Source organism: Zootoca vivipara, chromosome 11 (genome assembly GCF_965207765.1).
Source record: "Zootoca vivipara chromosome 11, rZooViv2.hap1.1, whole genome shotgun sequence".
NCBI lineage: Eukaryota > Metazoa > Chordata > Lepidosauria > Squamata > Lacertidae > Zootoca > Zootoca vivipara.
Window position 1 is genome coordinate 47,646,671 of NC_142594.1, and position 21,127 is coordinate 47,667,797.

The 21,127-nt window shown below is 42.5% G+C and overlaps 1 protein-coding gene across 2 annotated transcripts in view; it reads right to left on the minus strand.

Annotated features, from left to right (window-relative positions):
• Positions 1 to 14,000: 14,000 nt before the first annotated feature.
• The window catches only part of DPP6 (dipeptidyl peptidase like 6), a 493,091-nt gene continuing 485,964 nt past the window's right edge, over positions 14,001 to 21,127 (minus strand). For both annotated transcript variants that reach the window (XM_060280914.2, XM_035129463.3), the window contains exons 22-26: positions 20,793 to 20,904; positions 19,713 to 19,771; positions 18,962 to 19,034; positions 18,749 to 18,822; positions 14,001 to 16,689 (exon numbers count right to left, since the gene is read on the minus strand). In XM_060280914.2, the coding sequence (XP_060136897.1) occupies positions 16,543 to 16,689; positions 18,749 to 18,822; positions 18,962 to 19,034; positions 19,713 to 19,771; positions 20,793 to 20,904 (465 nt within the window). In that variant the 3' untranslated portion in view covers positions 14,001 to 16,542. The remainder of the gene's footprint in view (positions 16,690 to 18,748; positions 18,823 to 18,961; positions 19,035 to 19,712; positions 19,772 to 20,792; positions 20,905 to 21,127) is intronic.

Consider the following 21,127-nt stretch of genomic DNA (forward strand, 5'->3'; position numbering starts at 1 on the left):
TGATATTATGCTCATCTGACTGGGTTGCCCCAGCCACTTTGGGCAGCTCCCAACAAATTAAAACATCAAATCAAAATAAAATCTGCCTACAATACTTGCAATGAGTAACAAAAACACACAAATTTGTCCTTTGCTGCCATCTTGTGTTGGGCTATTGAATAACTCCCAATTATTTGAAGTTATTCATCAACCTAGGTGGAATCTACACACGTGTTTAAAACTTTTGCTTGTTGTGAAAATGGTTTAATTCAAATCGCTTTGAAAAATGCATTGAATTTGCTATAGCTCCAAGTCGCCAGCTAGTACCACAATTGTATATTGCACTTTACGACACGTTCAAAACGTTTTATTTGCAGCTGTATAGCCGAGTCTCTAGTTTGAATATTTCCTAACTTCACTGACTGTTTTATATTAATATTTGATTTTGACATTAGAGATGACAGTGTACTTTTTGTTATAGAGAAATGGCTCATAATTTCATATACAATTAAAGGGTAAATATTTTAGACCTTTTAGATAACATTTAGTGAACTCTGACTTTTTTTGATATCTGATCTTCATTGGTATTTTGCTTTGGTTTTTGATAGTTTGCATAAGCAGGGTAAATATTATGGTGTCATCCATCACAAAGCAATAAGTACTGGACATCATAGCATGTCAAGTACCAAACATATGAAGTACAGTGGTACCTCTACTTACAAATAACTCTACTTACAATTTTTTCTACTTACAAATGGAGCTCCGTTCGCCATCTTGGATGCGGTTTAGCTAGGATTTTTTCTACTTATGAATTTTTAGATAGGGTTGCTTCAACTTACAAATTTTTTCTCCCAATGCATTCCTATGGGATTCGACTTACAAATTTTTTCGACTTACAAATGTGTGTTCGGAACGCATTAAATTCGTAAGTAGAGGTACCACTGTAATATTCAGAATTTAGTACTATTTGATCACTGTTGCATCATAATACTTTCTGTATTGACAATATTTGAGAGACTGAACACAGTATTGTTCAGTAGGCAATGATACTGAAAGCTAGCATTCAATAGTGTCTAGCGACTTACCAACAACATGAATTGTTGTTGTTGAAGTAAAATATCATGTTCAAATTTCCAGTGCAATACAATAACTATCTATTAGTTGTGGCCATAAAACTTGAGAAAATAGACTTGCCATTTAAGATAAGAACAGAAATGATTAAAGCATATTGAAATATCGCTTAATTTCCGCTTACTCAAATTTCAAATTTAACAGTTTCCAACAGGTATCTGGTTGGCCACTGTGAAATTCAGAATTTCACAAAATTTGAAATTTTGTCACATTTCAAAATTTTGCAATTTATTTTATTTTATTGGTTCCAGGTGTAGTTTGTTTATTCCCTGACACAAATATGAAATGTACCAAAAAAGAGGTACAATGATTACTATCACATCTCAAACACCTCCTTGTTTTAAGTATGGCTGATGTATCACTGTTTTTCAAAGAAATGTTCTTCATTGCTAGGGCTGTTTAAAAATATCAAAGTCCTTCTGTGTTATAATTGCTGTGCCAGACGCAGTCTTGCGGTGGTTTTACTATTTTCCTGTTTCTTTCTGTGGTCCTGCATTAACATTGACCGTTTTGTCAGGCTCACACCAGTAAAACCACCGCAACCTTAACACCAGATTTCTTAGAGAGTCGTCTTTTAAAATTCCTCTTGTCATTCCATATTTTTGTCATTCAGTCAACAGCTTTGTGCAACGCTAGTGGCTTAAGCTGGCTGCTTCCCAAGAAATCAAGACAGAGGACATTGATAAAACAAAACACACCCCCATGCCCTACTTCTTAAAACCATTCATATGACAGGGAGGGTTTTGATTGGAAAATTTGATTCCATTAATAATAATAAAAAGAAACTGGCCAAGTTTAACTTGTTTGCCAACTTTAAAGAGAAACTCCAAACTATATATACCTTTCTCTTCAGATATTTGCCATCCAAATATTTTTTGGGGGTGGGAGTTTATATTGAATGATAACTCAATATCTTAGAAATATAATTATTCCTAGGATATTTCCAAATAAAAGTCTGTGTGAAGCCAGGACGATTCTTTCACTGTTTTTCAAAGGCACCCTCCTCCCAGGATGAGAAGTCACCTCCTGCACAGTAGGGAAATATAAAGCACCATTTCATTTGCCGAAAGGTCATGTATCAGGGTATGCATAGCCATCCTTTCTAAGCTAGTCATTGATGACCTCCCACCAAGGGGTGAAGGAGCTCTCCTTGCACTTTTGCATTTGATCTAGGATTTAGGGGTGTGTGATCAGGGTGCATGCACTGGGGCGCTGAGCCAAGAGGGCACCGTATTAAAGCCTGGTAAGTGAGACACCAGGCTTGGGGAACGAGGCATGGGGGTCTGACAGGGTCCTAGAGTCCTCCCGCCTCCTTCCCAAAACCTAAGGAGGATCTACACTCATGTTTTAACGCTAAAAAGAGTGGAGGAGTAGTAGTTTGGATTTGATATCCCGTTTTATCAGTACCCTAAGGAGTCTCAAAGCGGCTAACATTCTCCTTTCTGTTCCTCCCCCACAACAAACACTCTGTGAGGTGAGTGAGGCTGAGAGACTTCAAAGAAGTGTGACTAGCCCAAGGTCAGCCAGCAGCTGCATGTGGAGGAGCGGTGAAGCGAACCCGGCCCGGTTCACCAGATTACGAGTCTACCGCTCTTAACCACTACACCACACTTTCTGATAACCATATAGCCATGTGACGTTAATTTTTTAATGTTAATAGTTATTAAAGTGTGATGCCAGAGGGCGCTGCAGAGCATCACACACACCCCTTCCAAAAACCAGGTAGACCTTGTGGAAAGGGACTTTTTCTGTCTCGATGTTCCGGAATGGTATTTTTAATATTGTTCTAATAAAAGGTCGAGTGTAGATTCAGCCCTCATTAGCACTTTTCCATCTTTGGGAAGGAGGAAGGAGGGCTCCAGGACCTTGCCAGAGCCTCACACCTTTTTACCAAAGCTAGGTACCTCCTTCTCTGCCCTTTTGAAGTGTGTGGGGGAAAGGGGGTTTATTGGGCTATTTTTGTTTGTTTTTATTTTTTATGTGTGTTATAATCGCCTGAAGACTTGTGGGTGTAGGGCAGTATACTAACTAGCTAGCTAAATAATTTGGAAAAGGGCTGGGGAGGGCACCACATTTTGGCTTCACACAGGATGCCATGGTATCCAAGTCCGCCCCTGATTGCCCACTAGGTTAATATCAATTTACCATTTTGTGCACTTTCTCTTTGATTTTCTTTGCTACTTCGGGAGAACTTCAAACAGAGCTTGTTCCCCTTTGGTGTGGGGTGAGTTACAGCAGAAGAGTTTTTGGAACTAAATCTTAAATGTATTTGGGAAAGAGGATTTATTGTTTTTTTTTAAAAAATGATCATGGCCCACATTTTCCGCCAGGGGGAGTGATGCCTGCATTCAGAGAGACACAATAAAACATCAAAACTGGGACTGCAGCAACACTCGGTGAATTGATAGCATTACAAATTGCTCCTCGGTTTAAGAAGCTTCCAGTTTGCCTTTGCAGTTGTTTTTTTTTTTTACAAGGCACATCTTGCATCTAAAATGGAGCTGAAGAGAGACCCTGTGTGTACAAGACTGAAGGAATAAAGCTTTGTGATGGGACTGAAAGCCTCCTTATCTCAGCTGGAGTTGGCACTAGTCATTATATCCATAAAAGTCACCCTTGAGCACCCGACGTCTTGATGAAGTGCTCTCTGCCCGCCCTGCTGGAGCTGACACAGAGCTTGGAAGCTGCAGGGCCACAGAGAGCGGAAGCAAAGGTGGCCATGTGCAAACAGTGGCAAACATGCAGACAGAGCCCCAGTTATTTTTTAATTAGGATTGTAGCGATGTCATCATTAGAAGCCAGACTGTCAGATGTTCAGGAGAAGCAACAATGCCTTTCTGTGTAGGCCAGGGGAAGCAGAGAGGAGGAATGAGCGTCCTAGGTAGTATGGTGTAGTGGTTAAAGTGCAGGCCTTAGAGCAGGGAGATCTGGGTATAAATCCTTGATCAGCCACAATACACACTCTCTCAGTCTAACTCACTTTGAAAAGCTACTTTGAGCTCCTTGGACACAGGATGAGATAAAAACGCAAATAACAATTAAGTCTCTGACCTGGCATATTTCCCCCCTTTAGTATGCAAAGGTTGTGCAAAAGTGGATCTTGATTAGCTGTACTAAACTAATTACAGGTAGGTAGCCGTGTTGGTCTGACGTAGTCGAAACAAAAAATAAAAAACATTCCTTCCAGTAGCACCTCAGATATCTGAAGAAGTGTGCATGCACACGAAAGCTCATACCTATGACAAACTTAGTTGGTCTCTAAGGTGCTACTGGAAGGAATTTTTTTTAATGTTTTGTTTGTACTAAACTAAGTGATACTCCATCCTTTCCTAGGAAGCTGCCTTGTTCCAGGTCAGACCATTTGTCCATCCTGCCCAGAACTGCCTACTCTTGACGTAGCAGAGAGGCCTCTCCCACCATCACCTGCTACCCGAGCCATACAATTTTATTTCACAGAATTGTAGAGTGATCCCCAGGGTCATCTAGTCCAACCTCCTGCAATTATATCCCACTTCTCCTCCAAGGAACTCAAAGTGACATGCATGATTCTTCCCTTCCCAGTTGTTGTTGTTGTTGTTGTTGTTGTTGTTGTTGTTGTTGTTGTTGTTGTTGTTGTTGTTATCATCATCATCACTGGAAGGACAGATCCTGAAGCTGAGGCTCCAATACTTTGGCCACCTCATGAGAAGAGAAGACTCCCTGGAAAAGACCCTGATGTTGGGAAAGATGGAGGGCTCAAGGAGAAGGGGACGACAGAGGACGAAGGGCACTAGGAGAAGGGGACGACAGAGGACGAGATGGCTGGACAGTGTTCTCAAAGCTACGAACATGAGTTTGACCAAACTGCAGGAGGCAGTGGAAGACAGGAGTGCCTGGCGTGCTATGGTCCATGGGGTCACAAAGAGTCGGACACGACTAAACAACAACAACATTATTATTATGTACAGTGGTACCTCGAGTTACAAATGCCTCACATTACAAATGCTTCAGGTTACAAACTCCACTAACCTGGAAGAGTTACCTCGAGAACTTTGCCCCAGGATGAGAATGGAAATCGTGTGCCAGTGGGGCAGCGGCAGCAAGAGGCCCCATTAGCGAAAGCACGCCTCTAGTTAAGAACAGTTTCAGGTTAAGAATGGACCTCCGGAACAAATTAAGTTCATAACTAAATTTACTGTACCACTGTATTGCTATTAGTATTAACTGAATTTATATACCTGCAGGTCTCAGGGCGGTTCACAAAGTAACAACCCTGTGAGGTAGGTTAGGCTGAATGACTGTGGCTTTCCCAAGGTCACCCACTGAGCAGCATGGCTGAGCAAGGATTTGAGCCCTGGTCTGAGGTCCTGGGGTCCTGCTGGCCTGAAGGATCTCCTGCTCTGACCCAGCTGGGCTGGTTTTCTATAAAGCCGAATGTCCCTTTGCTTGCAGTACCTGGGAAGAGAGTCTTCCCTTTTCCACCTGCCTCGATTGTTGTGTTAACTGTCATGCTGTGTTAATGAGCTCGTTTGTTACATATTTTAATTATGGGTGTTTTAATGTAGGTGTTCTCCTCTGTATATTAATTAAAGGTCTATGAGAACCTCAGAAACTGGATATGAACAGAAAATGAAAACCATACGAGTTTTTTGTTTTCAAGTTTGGTAGAAAAAGAGTCTGGACAACTTTTTGAGAGTTTGTGGGATTTCTGTCCATGCAGTCTTCTTTCCAAGAAGAGTGGCACAGTTCCAGGGGCCGATTCTTGTATGTTGCCAGCACAGACTCAGGTTGTGATGACTACCTGCACAGTGGAGTTCTCTTTGCTTCACAATCTGACCCCTTCCATCATGCTCTTCCATGTCCAGCTATAGGTGATGCTTGTAAGTGGTGGGGGGTATATCATTTACTCCTCACTGCGGGACTTCGTTTCAGACAGTTGCTTATGCGACTTCACCAGCTGGAGACACAGAGCTGTGGTTTCTTTGGTCAGTCCCTTCGGTGCAGAAAATTTAGAGGCCACCTCAACCCCCCCCCCCGTGGTTAGAAACCTAACCACACTTCTAGCCTTGTGGTTTAGGGTCTTCTCTGGAGTAGGTCTAATATAATTCTGCCATGACTTTCTCTGCTCAAATGCCGTGAAACACGACTCTTGGTCTTCGATCACCGGTGCAACATCCGCGTGTCAGAGATAATTCAAGCAACTGTGGATCTGCATTGCTGCTTAGATAATATATGCAAGTGGGCAATTTCGTTAGCTAGCTGTGAGTGCACTGGATAATTTCATTACCTTGATATGTGTGGTTACTTCTTCATTTCATTCATGTGGTAATTGTTGCCTTGGATAGTTTCCTTCGCAGTTTTATCATTGACGTTGGTTCCAGTTATTCTGAAGGAATGTTCCCCTCCCTCCTGCAACTTTTTATGATGTGATGCATTTTACTTCCTACCGTCTTCTGAATAAAATTAGTGCCATTCAGCTGTTTAGCTGAATCCATTTTCTGGACCTGAATCACTGTGCAGACCACAAAGTGTCAAGTGGCCATAACACTTTTGCTAGATATACAGACTTTGATTCACAGCCAAGATAATCAAAGTATTTGTAGACACAAGCAGATGCAACTAATTTTGGACTAGCCAACGGTTTATGTGTCTGGACTAATAGGCCAGCTCATGTTGGCATCTAGATTGATCCCTCTAATATTTTCTAAATATAAATAAACTGCAAATTCTTTCATTCTAAACTCTCACCTGTTACGTTTCTGCTAATTCCTCCTTCTCTAGGCACAATTTGCCCTGTGGTGTACCTTGACTCTTAGCTAAAGACCGAAGCACATATTCCTCCAATATGCGTGTTAGCACAGCGAAATATGGATAAGAAAACAAATGGCAACCCAGCCATTGCCAGCCACTTGAAAGTCCCACACTGCTCCCAGATGACTGCAAATCTGCAAAATGTTATTTTGCGGTGGCAGGCTCAAGAAACTTGTGCCTGTTCTACCCAATCAGATTGCTACTGCATGCCTTTTGAGGAGCAATGATGAATTGGCCCAATGCACAATTCGCCTTTGCCCAGTTTAGTTGCTAAGAAATGAAATGGAACAAAGCAGTCCTTAAAAGAAAGTGCTTTGTTGGCTTTACTGCAGGCATAGACAAACTCAGTCTTCCAGATGTTTTGGGACTACAACTCCCATCATCCCTAGCTAACAGGACCAATGGTCAGGGATGATGGGAATTGTAGTCTCAAAACATCTGGAGGGCCGAGTTTGCCTATGCCTGCTTTACTGCAATGTGACTATTCTTTCTTTGGTGTTAAAGCATGTTGCCTTACGGTGATTGAGTTCATCTCTAAGAAAAAGAGACAGTGGCAATTTACGGCACAAGAAGAAAAAGTGTTATGGGAAATGGAGGGTGGATTTTTTGAAGGCAAAAAGGACAGGGGCTCATCATTGCTATGCTTAAGCAATCCCCCCTTTTGGACCCAAGGACCTCAGACCAGGTTGACTCTTAGTGTCATAGACTATTTTAGGTAGTCTATGATTAGTCTATACCAAGGGGGGCTTAGATTTTTGACTCAGGGTTGGTTTTTTTAATATTCTACAGTAATTGGTATGAGAGCTGGACCATAAAGAAGGCTGATCACCGAAGAATTGATGTTTTTGAATTATGGTGCTGGAGGAGACTCTTGAGAGTCCCATGGACTGCAAGAAGATCACATCTATCCATTCTGGAGGATATCAGCCCTGAGTGCTCACTGGAAGGACAAATCCTGAAGCTGAGGCTCCAATACTTTGGCCACCTCATGAGAAGAGAAGAATCCCCAGAAAAGACCCTGATGCTGGGAAAGATGGAGGGCACAAGGAGAAGGGGATGGCAGAGGACGAGATGGTTGGACAGTGTTCTCGAAGCTACCAAAATGAGTCTGACCAAACTGCGGGAGGCAGTGGAAGACAGGAGTGCTTGGTGTGCTCTGGTCCATGGGGTCACGAAGAGCCAGACATGATTAAATGACTAAACAACACCACCACCACCACAGTAATTGGTAATTACAGAATTCTTAAATATTATTAGCATATTCTATAGTGATGGGCTTACCTAACTACCCCCTATTTTCCTAGAGCCTAGTGGTCCCCTTAAGTGTCCCACACTGGTCTCTTCCTGGATCCCTATAGGCTTAACAGCCCAGAAATGCTCTCTTGCCTCAGATTCTACTTGCAGCCAAGCCAGTTTCTTCCTTCCTTCACTGACTTTTTTTTCTATCTGCAAGGTTCTCTGAAACTGAAACGCATGGATTTTGTTTGTCTGTGGGACAATGGCCTTTGTGAAACATGGGAAACGCCAAGGTTCTCTGTCTTGTCCCTTTGACTCCTTCTGCTTCTCTTCCCTTTCGCTCTTAGTTTTCTTGGTGACTTCCCCCTCATCGCTCCTGTGTCCTGATTTTTATGGCCACTATCAGCATGTGAGCAATGCTCCTCAACTGTGGCCACCCTGCCACCTCCTGTATTTTATTTGGAGCGAGCTGGGAGATGAATGCCTAGAAGGCTGTGAGAACAGCAGCTCCAGCCTCCTCCTCCTCCTTGCATCCTACCTCCCAAGCTCCAGGAAAGAAAGCCCTTGATCCATGCAAAGCAAACTAAAGTTTTACTAGTGTAGGAGATGGGAATGGTTGCTGGACCACTAAATAGCTGCAGGCTGTGTGTTTCTGGAGTCGCTGGGTCCTCCAGTTCCTTACTGCACAAAATTTTAAAGGTGAATCAGAAACTGCCTTATATTTCAGGATTCCCTCACTTCCCACCCCCAATACTGAGGGTGTGTGGACAAACAGTTGATGCCCCATTCAGAAGCTGACAAACAACATATGGACTAAATACAGCTACCGGTAGTGAATGAAGCCATTGGAGGAAGAACTCAGTTTGCAAGAAAACCAAACCAGCTCATCCTTATTGAATCTCTGCAATTGTGCATGAAAATCATGGATGTGTAAATTCAGACCTATAAAAGTGCCCCGTTGTCATGTCTCCTGATCGCCTAGCAGGATATTAAGAGGCTCAGCGATGTGATGGTTGCCCTCAGCCACCCCTAGAAGCATCACTGGGCGAACAGGGGGCTGGTTGCTCAGAAATATTCCCAGACAAATCCCCCATGGCTGGCCTGAGCCGTATTGCATCATGAAGATAAGAATTAGCCTGAGGAGTCAATCATCTTGGCTAACCCGCTTGGGCATCTTGTGAAAGGGTAGTTAGGAATGCAGAGGAAGATTGAACAACTGGCTCAATTCGTTGTTATTCTAACCTGGTCTCCCCCTGACACATTTTAGTTCTGCACAACTGAAAACAGCCTCCTAAATGTCACAAACAGACATTATACTGCCAAGGGGAGGGGATTCCTTTTTAAAATGGTTATTCTTTCTTTCTCTCTTTGCAAGAAGGTGTCGCGGACCTGCAGTTTAAATCCTGCCAGGTCCCAGGAGCGGGAGCTGAAACCTTCCGGCAAGGTTGATTAAGTCCAGCAATAGAGACCCATCACCCCTGCAACGCAGTAGGGGTAAAATTAAATGAATGGCAGCTTGTCGTGGCCAGAACTCCAATATTAATAAGTGTCACGCTGCGCTCAATGCACCGGCCAATGCATAATTTATCTGGCTTCATAAATATCAAAACATGCCACAGCTGCTAGGACTTTCGGCGCAAACCCCACAAATATTGCTTTAATTATTCAGCGGCTCGGCTTTGCAGAAGCCAGTCAACCAACCACTTCAAAGGTAGAGTTTAATAAAGTATCACTTGCAAGAGACCATTCAGAATGGGACGACGGCACTGCCCTTAAGGGGTGCAGTGCAATGGGCTAAAAACCTTATCAGAGGGCAAAAATCCCACAGAAAGAGGCTCAGGGAGACCCACTCAATGGGCTAAGTAAAACATCTGATCAGTGCCTTCGCTAGGGACTGAGACGCACCAAAAAATAATAACAAAAATCACAAATAGGTCTATTTTCTCAGAAGGAAAATGACTAACATTATATAGATTTGCAGGAGACTGGTGGTATAAGAGGTATAAGAGGGAGGGAAGCCTTCATGATTTAAACATATGCAACACAGGTTAACTAAATACATGTATAAATCTAATATAGAACAAGTATTTACATACCCACCCAGCCAACTGAACAAAGTTGTTTACTTCTTAGACTGTCTGTAAACAATGCTCTCATTTGGAACTATAAACAGCCGCACTGTTGGAATCAGCTAAGTTTACAATTCTACTGTTATTATAGCTCACCTTTTCTTCAAGGCGCTCAAGGTGGCGTACATAGTTCTTCACTTCCCATTATTCTCTCCATCGTGCATCTACAATCCTCCCAAACTCTCCTTCCCTGTTAAGGTCATATGCATTTAAAGTACACTCGCATCGCTTAAAAAGCTATGATTTCCCCCAAAGAATCGTGGGACCCAGAATTCATTAAGGGTCTCCTAACAACTCGCAGCACCTGCAACAAACTCCAGTCCCCAGAGTTCTTTGGAGAGGGTTGAGCCATGACTTTTAAAACGGCATAAGAGTGCTTTAAATGTTTGATGTGGAAGTCATTACAAATCATTTAACCTCACCCATTCTCCTGATCTGTCCTTCACCTGAGTCTGTTCCATGGCTATACCTAGCACAGAGTCTGCAGGCCTCCAGATAATCCTGACCATTGGCCCTGCTGGCTGGGGCCGATGGGTTTTCTCGTCCAACAACACCTGGAAGGCCATGGGCTAGCAGGGCAGCTGTGTCTTCTAAGGTCTCTCACCCTGAATGGCAGCTGGAGGGAACTGACCAGAACACTGGCCAAACTGCAAGCTCCTAGGTGAATTTCCTTACAAGCTCATTCACCCTGAGCAAAGCCCCAGCGTGGTCTTCACTGAGTCTGAATGAGACACAGGTGTGTTTGGAAACAGGTGTGCCATATTGGTTCACTAATCAGAGAGCTCCCTGTAAACTGGCCTCTCCAAGGGAAACACAAGTTCACTACCTTGTTTTCCTATGCTGAGCTTAGCTGAAAGGCAAGAGGATGTCCTTTTTGATTAAGAAATTCCATTACTCCATATATATTCGATATTCAGGTCTAGAAGGCTTTTAGTTCCTGTTTGTGGCATGCGAAAGGTCCCAGGTTTAATCCTCAGTATCTTCAAGGCAGGGATGAAATGGTTCCTGATCTAAAACCCTGGAGAGCCTCTGGCAGTCAGTGTAGATTATACTGAGCTAGGAGGACCAATGCTGTGATATAATAATAATAATAATAATAATAATAATAATAATAATAATATAATATAATATGTCCCAGAAAAAGAAGAATGGCAACAAAATTATATAATTACTATAAAATGGCATCAAAGTATGAACAAATTAAAGGGATTAAATCAGAAGATTCAAATAATAATTGGAAACTCTTTTTAAATTATATAAAAGACAAAATTGAAAAACCAACTCTCATTTCAGATATTTAAAAGCTCTACAATTAACTAAAGATTTTGATAAATTATAGTTTTATTATATGTAAAGTATGAAATACAATAGAAAGTTATGGTATATATAATTATAAATGTTGGTAACCTAGAAAAACAGTATGTAGAGACTATGTATGGAATAATAAGGGGAAAACTCAGCAACGGCTGGGAAGTCGTTGGGGAAGGGAGGGAGGGCTCAGGGTGGGGATGGGAGGAGGGAGGATAGGGTTGATTCTACGAATAAGACATTTGTAACACAAAGTTATAGATGTACTTTATTTTATTGATTTTTTATTGAAGCTGTTAAATTGCTGTACAGTTTGAATGAATCAAATAAAGTTATTTTTTTTAAAAAAAACCATAATAATAATAATAATAATAATAATAATAATAATAATAATAATACCCCACCCACCTGACTGGGTTTCCCCAGTTTAAGGCAGCTCCCTATAGTCCTTCATTCCTTTGCCCAACATCATTTGAAATCCTAGGAAAAAAAATGTGTGGGTGTGTTCATGCCACGTCCCTGCTGCAGGAAGCAGGTAACGACAATATTCAGTGCCACACGTTTCCTGTACAACTGTGTGTCAGTTCAAATACCCAGAGCAGATTGCATTTCAATTGTGTGGCTGACAGATGCTACAATTGCAAGGAACAGGTTGGGCTGTTGGTGAACGCGCGTGCACGAGAGAGCAGGAATTGGAGCCCGAAGCAAGTGAATGATGCTCCTTGCATCTAGACAGACAAGAGGCAGGAACAGCTTGCTGTATCTCACATGAGTGTTTCATTGGGGAGGTGAGGGTGGGTGGAAACAAGCCAGGGCTGCGTTTCATTCCGTTGCCGTCTGCCCTTTCTGCAGCACACTGGCTTCTTCCATTCACACTACTCTTGAATGAACAAGAAACTTTGCTAACCCATTGAGGCCAACTGATCTTGACAGGGTGTTTAATGGCACACGCACACACGCACACACGCGCACACACGCGCACACACACACACACACACCATAGCTGTCAAGTTCTCCCTTTTATAAGGGAAATTCCCTTATGCTGAATAGGCTTCCTCGCGAGAAAAGGGAAAACTTGACAGCTATGAAACACACACACACACACAAGTGCTTTGATTGCACCAAACAGTGATATCCAGTCACTGTATCCAACACACACTAATTGCCAGAGAAGTTATTAAATGATAATACAATGGGTACAATTAATAATGTATTACTAATTAGAACTATTATAGCCAATTACTATTTTTGCATGGTTCAGTCTGAAGGGAATAGCTAGTTATTCAACAGACTGGAAAATCACAAATTTACAGATCTCACAAAGCTCTCTGATATTGAATCAGACCCCAGATTCATTTAGCCCCAATACTATTTACTCTGCTTTTCAAAACTCTTCATTACGGTACATATTTTTAGCTGCCAGGCAAAAATGTCTCTCTGTAACCAGGCCTTTGGCTGATTAAGCAACCGATAGTCTTTTAAATGTGTTTGTGGGAAGAGGGGTTATTGGTTTGCTTTTGCTTTTTTGTTATGTATTTTGTGTTCCAATTTTGTATTTTTATATTGTAAACCACCCTGTGATCTTCCGGTGAAGAGCAGTATACCAATTTAATAAACGATAGTAATAATAATATAATGCACTTTTGTACTTTATTTTCACTAATCTATGCTTCTATATGTACCACAGTCAGTGCATTTTTATATACTTTACTCGGCTTGGAGAACTGCGTTGCAGAATTGGGAGAAGTTTGAATTTTGCAGGGTAGCTGTATTTCAGTTGGCCTATTGTTTCTGAGAATGCATTTGGCCAAGTTTGCTGTTAAAAGCAAACTGAATCCCAATGGGATACTGGCTGGGGGTCCTGGGAGTTGTAGTCTAAAACAGCTGGAGGGCACCACGTTGACTATCCCTGGTGTAGAAGGTATGTGACGAAGTGAAAGCGGAAGATGGATCAAAGCACCTTGATGTCAATGGCACTCAGTGTGGGGAAAATGTGAGTGAGAGTTGGGGCCTGTAATGAAGCCCCCATCACCATAAGCAGCAAAGGAGGAGCGGGGAAGCATGGTGTAGTGGTTAAGAGCAGTGGACTGTAATATGGTGAACCGGGTTCACTTCCCCGCTCCTCCACATGGAGCTGCTGGGTGACCTTGGTCTAGTCACACTTCTCTGAAGTCTCTCAGCCTCACTCACCTCACAGAGTGTTTGTTGTGGGGGAGGAAGGGAAGTGGAGATTGTTAGCCGCTTTGAGACTCCTTAAGGGGAGTGAAAGGCAGGATATCAAGTCCAAACTCCTCCTCCTCCTCCTCCTTCCACTTTTGGCTTGCAGGGAAAATATTGAGGCGTATAGCACAGTGCAGATGGTCAAGGTTGGTTTCAGTGCCTTCTACGAACAGCCACGTATTATTGAACAAAAAGAGCACAGCAACCTGGTGGTAAAATAATGCTTTATTTTATGGATGAACAAACACTACTATGGCACACCTGGGCTTTCCCTCTACAAAAGGTTACGAACAGAGCAGTCAGTGAGCTCCTCTGTTCAAATTCAGTTCAGGCATACCAGCCACAAAAAGATTATTGAAACCTGGACATCTGTAGCATTCACGTGGTCTATTTGGAATTTGGCCGGAGGAAGCAGCATTATTCTGCAATCCCTGTTCATGTGAATTCTGATGAACGATAAATTATGAGAGAGAGAAAGGAAGGAAGGAAGGAAGGAAGGAAGGAAAGAGAAATGTCCTCACTCCCCACTGGAATTATCTCCCATGATGATCTAATTACTACCAACAGCCAACAGACTGAACCTAAAAGGAAACAGAGGAAAAACGAGGAACGCTGCGAAAGTGATCTGCATCGCACTGCTGTCTGGGATGGGCATTTTACCAACAGCCACAATGTAAAAATGTAGAAATTGGCATTGACATTCAAGCTGTCCAAACAATAATAATAATAATAATAATAATAATAATAATAAAGGATCACACAATTGCTATAGTTCGAATGAATACCTCTAAGGGGTCTTAATAAGCAAACAAGTGTTATTGCATGCATGCTGAACACAAGACGTAATAATACTGGATTGCAGCAGGGCCACAGGGAGGGAGACTCGACAAATCAAAGACTTACATTCCTGTTATATACAACAAAATGAACTATACAGTATTCATACTAGCTGTACATTTGGTCAGAATAATTTACATTAGCCAAAACAGACAAAGGAAGAAGAAAAGGTGTGAGGGGGTTCAAAATGGTTTGAAATATTTTTGTCTCTCCCAGGACTCTAGTGAGCAGGGTTGGGGGCGTGGGAATAGGAGGGATCTGTAGAGAGGAAGAGGGTTGTGTTTAGAAGCCAATGAGGAAAACAGAAATGCAAACTTGCAATCTCAAAACCTAGGTTTCATCATCACAAGAGATAAGACAAAAGAATAAAGGGAAAAAAAGAAGCACTTTTGTTAGCACTGATTAAAATGCATACGTTATTGTGATGGTAATATCTGCAGATTTAGGACGATTACACAGGTTGGAGCTGTGGAAGAGTTAGGAGAGAAGAAATTGCCGCACAACTGAGTAGGCAACCTATGCTTTGATCTAGCCAGGCAGCTGCAGGAAATCTTAGCCTCTAAACATTGTCAAGATCTGACCTTTTAGGTCAGGGGTTGGCAACTGGGGGTCGTTTAACTTGCCCCCGAGCCGCCCCCAAACCAAGCCGCCCACTCGGCAAGTCCCCACACACTGCACTAAACCAGCGTTGTGTGGGGGCTTGCTTTCGCGGTGCCGAAAATTGCATCTGCACAGACGCTGAAAATTGTGGGCCCACGCCCGATCCAGCCCACAAAGGGATCTCTGCTGGAGTGAACTGGCCCAGGCAAGGTAAACCTTGCTGACCCCTGCTCTAGGTCCCAAAGGGATGCCCCACATTTGCTCCGCCCATTCTCCACAACAATGAGGACCAGAAGCTTGCTGTTTTGCATGACAGCTGCAGTTATTGACCTTGCATTGGTAGGCCTTTAAACTATGTCGCGTGACAGCTGTCAGGCAAATTTCATTGCCCCCCCTGCCCCATTACGACTTCAGGTTGTTGGACAGATTACTTAAAAGCCTGTTTCATGTTAACAAGACCCATAAAGCTAAGTTGTAATCAGTGCATTAAAGAAATCTCCAGGACGTGCTCCTGCATGTTTTAGGAAGAAAGGGGACCCTACACCATGTAGTCTACTGTATTTAAGCAATTTCTCCCCTTACCCAGAATACATTGCGGAGCTAAAGGATTAGTACAAGGTCAAAGGAAAAGGAAGTGGCAGATAAATGCTATATACAGAAAGACCTATACAGTGCATGAACTTTAATTAAAAGTTAGTGTGACTACAGCAGGGCTTGCTACAAAGGAAACCTCTGCTCAGAGGAGCAGTTCTGTAGCAACGATCAATTCCCCGAAATGCAGAGGACAATGGGCAAACAACACATAAATTGGTACCTTGGAAAAATAATTGTGCTATAATCTTTATTCCATGGTTGGTAGTCTTATCTGAGACAATGAGGCGCTAACTAAGGGAACCCTAACACAGACGGATGGTGAGTTTTTCATTCCTACCGCTTGAATACTTCCAATGCAAAGGGGTTTGTTTAATAGTCATCTTGGGGGAATCTCCTTCTAAGTCCAGTTTCCTGATTTGAGCATCTTACTCCAGAAGTCACTTTGTGGCAAGAGAAGAGAAGATTCTTTCTTTTCTTTTCCTCATTTTGAACAGCAGTTTCTGCTGAGTTCCTCATGCTTAAATGTTCTCCCGTTCAGGAAAGCGTCATGATCTAGTACAACAAGCAGGCGGGCTGCTTCTCCTTTTCAGTTTTTGTTAAATACATGCTCATGTAATGCTTCTTTCTCCGGGGGGGAAACAGAGAGATTCAGTTGCATATTATTATTATTATTATTTATTATAAACTGCCTTGTGCTCATGAGCACAAGCCTGAAGGGTTAATCCTCATCCTCTTCCTCTTTCGTTGAAACTACGGGGGGTTTGTCCTGGGGTATGAAACACTCTGCGAAGAAATTGACCACAGACTTGTACAGGTGCTGCTCCAGGGCTGGGTTGTTGAAGTAATGACCTTCATCGGGGTATATCTGAAAAGAAAGGAAGGCCGCCATGAGCAGGTGGACAGGTAAAGATGCGCCACAGCTGGAGTTGAAATCCATCTTGAGAAACATCAAAGCTCATCCTCTCAAATCCAGAGCAGCCTTGCTATTCCCTGGGCTAAACGCAGAGGTGGTGAGGGAATATCTCTAGAGGCATTTGACCCTTAAATGATGTGAAGAAAGCGGCAATGATTCATTGGGCAAGAGATGTGGGACATAATATAGAAATGTCTTCATGGGAGAAGTTGTGGAAGAGTAACCTAAGATTTACTGCTTGTAACACTTTAAGAGAAAACTATATGAAGATTATTTATAGACCGCATTTAACACCAAAAAAGTTAGCCAAAATGTACACAACTAAGTCAAGTATGTGCTAGAAGTGTAAAAGCATAGAAGGAACTTTTTTTCCCCATATGTGGTGGTCTTGTAAAAAAAAAAAAAGCCAAGGGCTATTGGGAAATGATATATAATGTGATTAAAAAGATCTTCAAGTTGATGATTCCCAAGAAATCTGAAGCTTTTCTTTTAGGAATTATAGATAACGATGTACCCAAAGAGTTGGTTAACATTTTAATGTATATAACAACAGCAGCACAAATACTGCATGACCAAAGATGGAAAGGAGGAGAGGTTCCAACAAAGGAAGAATGGCTTTTGATAATTATGGAGTATGTGGAACTGGCAAGATGAACAGTGAATATTAGAGACCAAAATGATGAAAAATTCACTGAGAATGGAAGCCTTTTATTGAGTATCTAAAGAACTACTATAGTGAGATGAAAATGCAAGCAGGGTTTGAAATATGAGCAACAGCATTAATTATTAAGATAAATAGGTTAAAATTGATGTATTGAATAGTGTAAGTGAAATATGCAACATTCAATGGTAAATATGGAAACCATGGAAGGGGAGGACAAGAAGTCAATGCATAAAGTAATTTATAGCCTTATTTACAAAGAAGGAAAGAAAGAAAGAGAAAGAAAGAAAGAGAGAGAGAGAGAAAGAAAGAAAGAAAGAAAGAAAGAAAGATGAAATAATTGGCAACTGGACAGCCACCTCTTTGTCTCAGCTTCCTTTGGCCTAACTGAGCACCTGTAGCAGGAAGGCAAATAAAGTTTAGACGAGGACTTACCTTTGGGTCTGGCTAAAGGGAAACTGCTGGTGGGAGGGGCTGCTCCCAGTGGGAGAGTGTGTTTTCCCACCAGGCACAGGAGTGGGGCTGGCTGGTTAATGACCCTGTTTGCGACCATTCCTATGAGGGATAAAGGCCCTCTCCTGTGGGGCAAGCCCTGTTGTCTTTCTTCCAGGGATTCTGGGACTGGAAAAATACTCTATGTTGGGGCTCTATACCTGCTGATGCCACTGCTGCTTCCCATTTTTCTGGACCCAACAGTGGTCTTTTGGGGCTGGGGAAGTGGGAAGCAGAGGGGGGCATCAATGAGAGGACCACAGAGGTCTTTTTTAATACAGTGGTACCTCGGTTTACAAACACAATTGGTTCCGGAAGTCTGTACTTAACCTGAAGCGAACTTTCCCATTGAAAGTAATGGAAAGTGGATTAATCCGTTCCAGACGGGTCCGCGGAGTACTTAAACTGAAAGTACTGAAACCGAAGCGTACTTAAACCGAGGTATGACTGTACATTGAACGTTCACAAAAACCTCCACCCTTTTTGAGTCTTATTATGGGATGCTTGTGCACCCCTAACAGCTATCTCTTATGGCTTGCTCCTCCCCCTTTTGCTACTTCATTGGTATAGCTGTGGAGTTGTTTTGAGCTGTTTTGAGGCTTTAAAGCTGCATCCTTCAATAGGCAAACCACAGAACAGAACATGCCTATTGATCCTCCTCCTTATAGCAACCAGTTTCTATGGCATGTTTGCAATGTGGGGTTATCAATCTCCAGCAGCCACTAAGACCCATGATTGTGTGGTCAAAAAGTACACCCACTGCAATTTCATTATAAAGCACTGCACTGACTATGCAAAGTTGCCTGTGCAGATAATGTGTATTAATGAAAAGAACGTGAACACATAACAATACTTTACCTGCAAGCTGTAATTAGCCTTTGCCCTAATTAGGTGTGTGATGAGGTCAGCGGTGTGCTGGAAGTGGATTTTCTCTGTAAAATCAGATTAGGATCATTAAGTGCAAGAATAATTTAAAAAACTGAATAATAATAATAATAATAATAATAATAACAACAATTTTTTAAACATGCAAAATGTGCTGCTAACAGATTGTGTTCGCAGAAGCCTTACCATCAGCAGTTGCATGAATGATCAAAAACTTCTGATCTTTCATGGACATCGCTTTATGTGCCAGTTTAGTAGTCTGAGATTAAAACAGAGGTGAGGTTCAGCATTTTATGTCCTTGCACTAATAGTTCTTTAAGAACTTCACTGAGCATGAAAATTAACCAGTGGACTTAACAACAGAGGCAGCACCTGCTGGGCTTTGGAACTGTCTTCCTATTGACATGCGACAGGCATCCTCCCTCAGCTGTTTTAGACGCCTGCTAAAAACTGTTATTGTTTCTGCAAGCCTACCCAGACCTAGAATTTGGACTCATAAAGGCCCTCAGGAGAGGCAGCGCCACTCTCCAACCAAATTCACTTGGCACTATTTTAGTTTATGTTCTGTGACTGCTTGCATTTTAAGGAAAGGCAATGCAGATGTTTTATACTGCCCTAGTACCCTTTTAATTGTTTAATGGCTTCACCGTTTTTGAGATCCTGTATTATCCAACGCTAAAATTTTTGGAAGCCATCCAGCGATTTATTTATTTTGCTGCTTTGGAAAGCAAGATTTAACCCCCCTAAACGGATGAGCACACCTATGATAACACATGAAACACACACAGTCTCTGCCACCAGCGGATTCTCCTGTGATCCAAATTATGTGCCCGCAAGCAGCACCGAGAGGGCAGGGCTAAAAATCAAAGCTGTGTGTTTTTGCATTTGTGCTAAAAATAGAGGCTCCTTCTGCCAGCTCCGTTATCCATGCCATTACCTCATATGCTTTATTGTCAATCCCTTGTAATCCCAAGTATCTTTCTGAAAAGGCCGAAGCTGAAACAAACAAAGGGAAATCAGTGAGGCATTACCATGCTCAGACCAATATTTCAAACAGCAAAAAAATAAAACCAACTGTGCTTTGTTTCGCCTGGATTCTTCTATGAGGTGCTTGCAAGCTTTTTAATTTTGGAGGATTTTTTTTTCATCCAGGCAAATAAAGATTTTAAAACAAAGATACCATTCTATCCTTTTGGGCATGTCGCTGGCCAAAGCTCAAAGGAATTATCTGTCCCAGACACCATTCAGGTGCTGAGATTATAACTGGAGTTTGTCCCCACTGAGAAGACAGCCTTCTTAATTGTGGGCTCCTGATCAGGGAGGCTTGCCTGGACGACTTATTTATTTTTCTGAGGCCTTCAACTTTATTGCTGCTAACGGTAGTTTTATCTGCTGTCTTAATCCTTATACTGTTTTGCTGATGCCTACGCTTATGGATGCAAGCAACATCGAGAATATTTGTATGGAAGGGTGCCATCCAAACCCAATGCGGTGTAGCAGTTCAGGTGCCAGAATAGGACCTAGGAGACCCAGGTTCAAATCTCCCCGCCCTCAGCTATGAAGCTCACTTAGATTCTCAAAGCCCATGAGCACTTGCACAGTGCGATTGCTGAGCCAATGAACACATGTCCCTGCGTCTGTCAGTAAAGGTAAAGGTACCCCCGACCATTCGGTCCAGTTGCAGACAACTCTGGGGTTGTGGCACTCATCTTGCTCTATAGGCCGAGGAGCCGGCATTTGTCCGCAGACAGCTTCCGGGTCATGTGGCCAGCAGGACTAAGCTGCTACTGGCAAACCAGAGCAGCACACGGAAACACCATTTACCTTCCCGCTGTACCTATTTATCTACTTGCACTTTGACATGCTTTCCAACTGCTAGGTTGGCAGGAGCAGGGACTGAGCAATGGGAGCTCACCCTGCCATGGGGATTCGAACCGCCGACCTTCTGATCAGCAAGCCCTAGGCTCTGTTGTTTAGACCACAGCGCCACCCGCATCCCACATCTGTCAGTATTTACCATATAATCTGAAGTCTGTCAGTGGGGAAAGAGCAGCGCCACAGGAGAAGACGGGGTCCTTATTCTCTTCTCCAGAAAGGAGGATATAAGAGCTCAAATAGCCTCCATAATCCTGAGAGGAAAAGGGAAGAAACAAGAAGATGAGAGCTGGAATGTAAAAACAATCCTTCTCAGATGCCTGCATATTTATATTATATCCATATCACAATGCTGCCCATATTTTAATAGCTTGGGAAATGGAAATCCATCAGGGAGAAGCTTCCAAATAAGTGGGAGATGCAAATAAAAGGCTCTTCTGTGGTATGCTCTATGTATTAAGATATGCTGCTTATTCA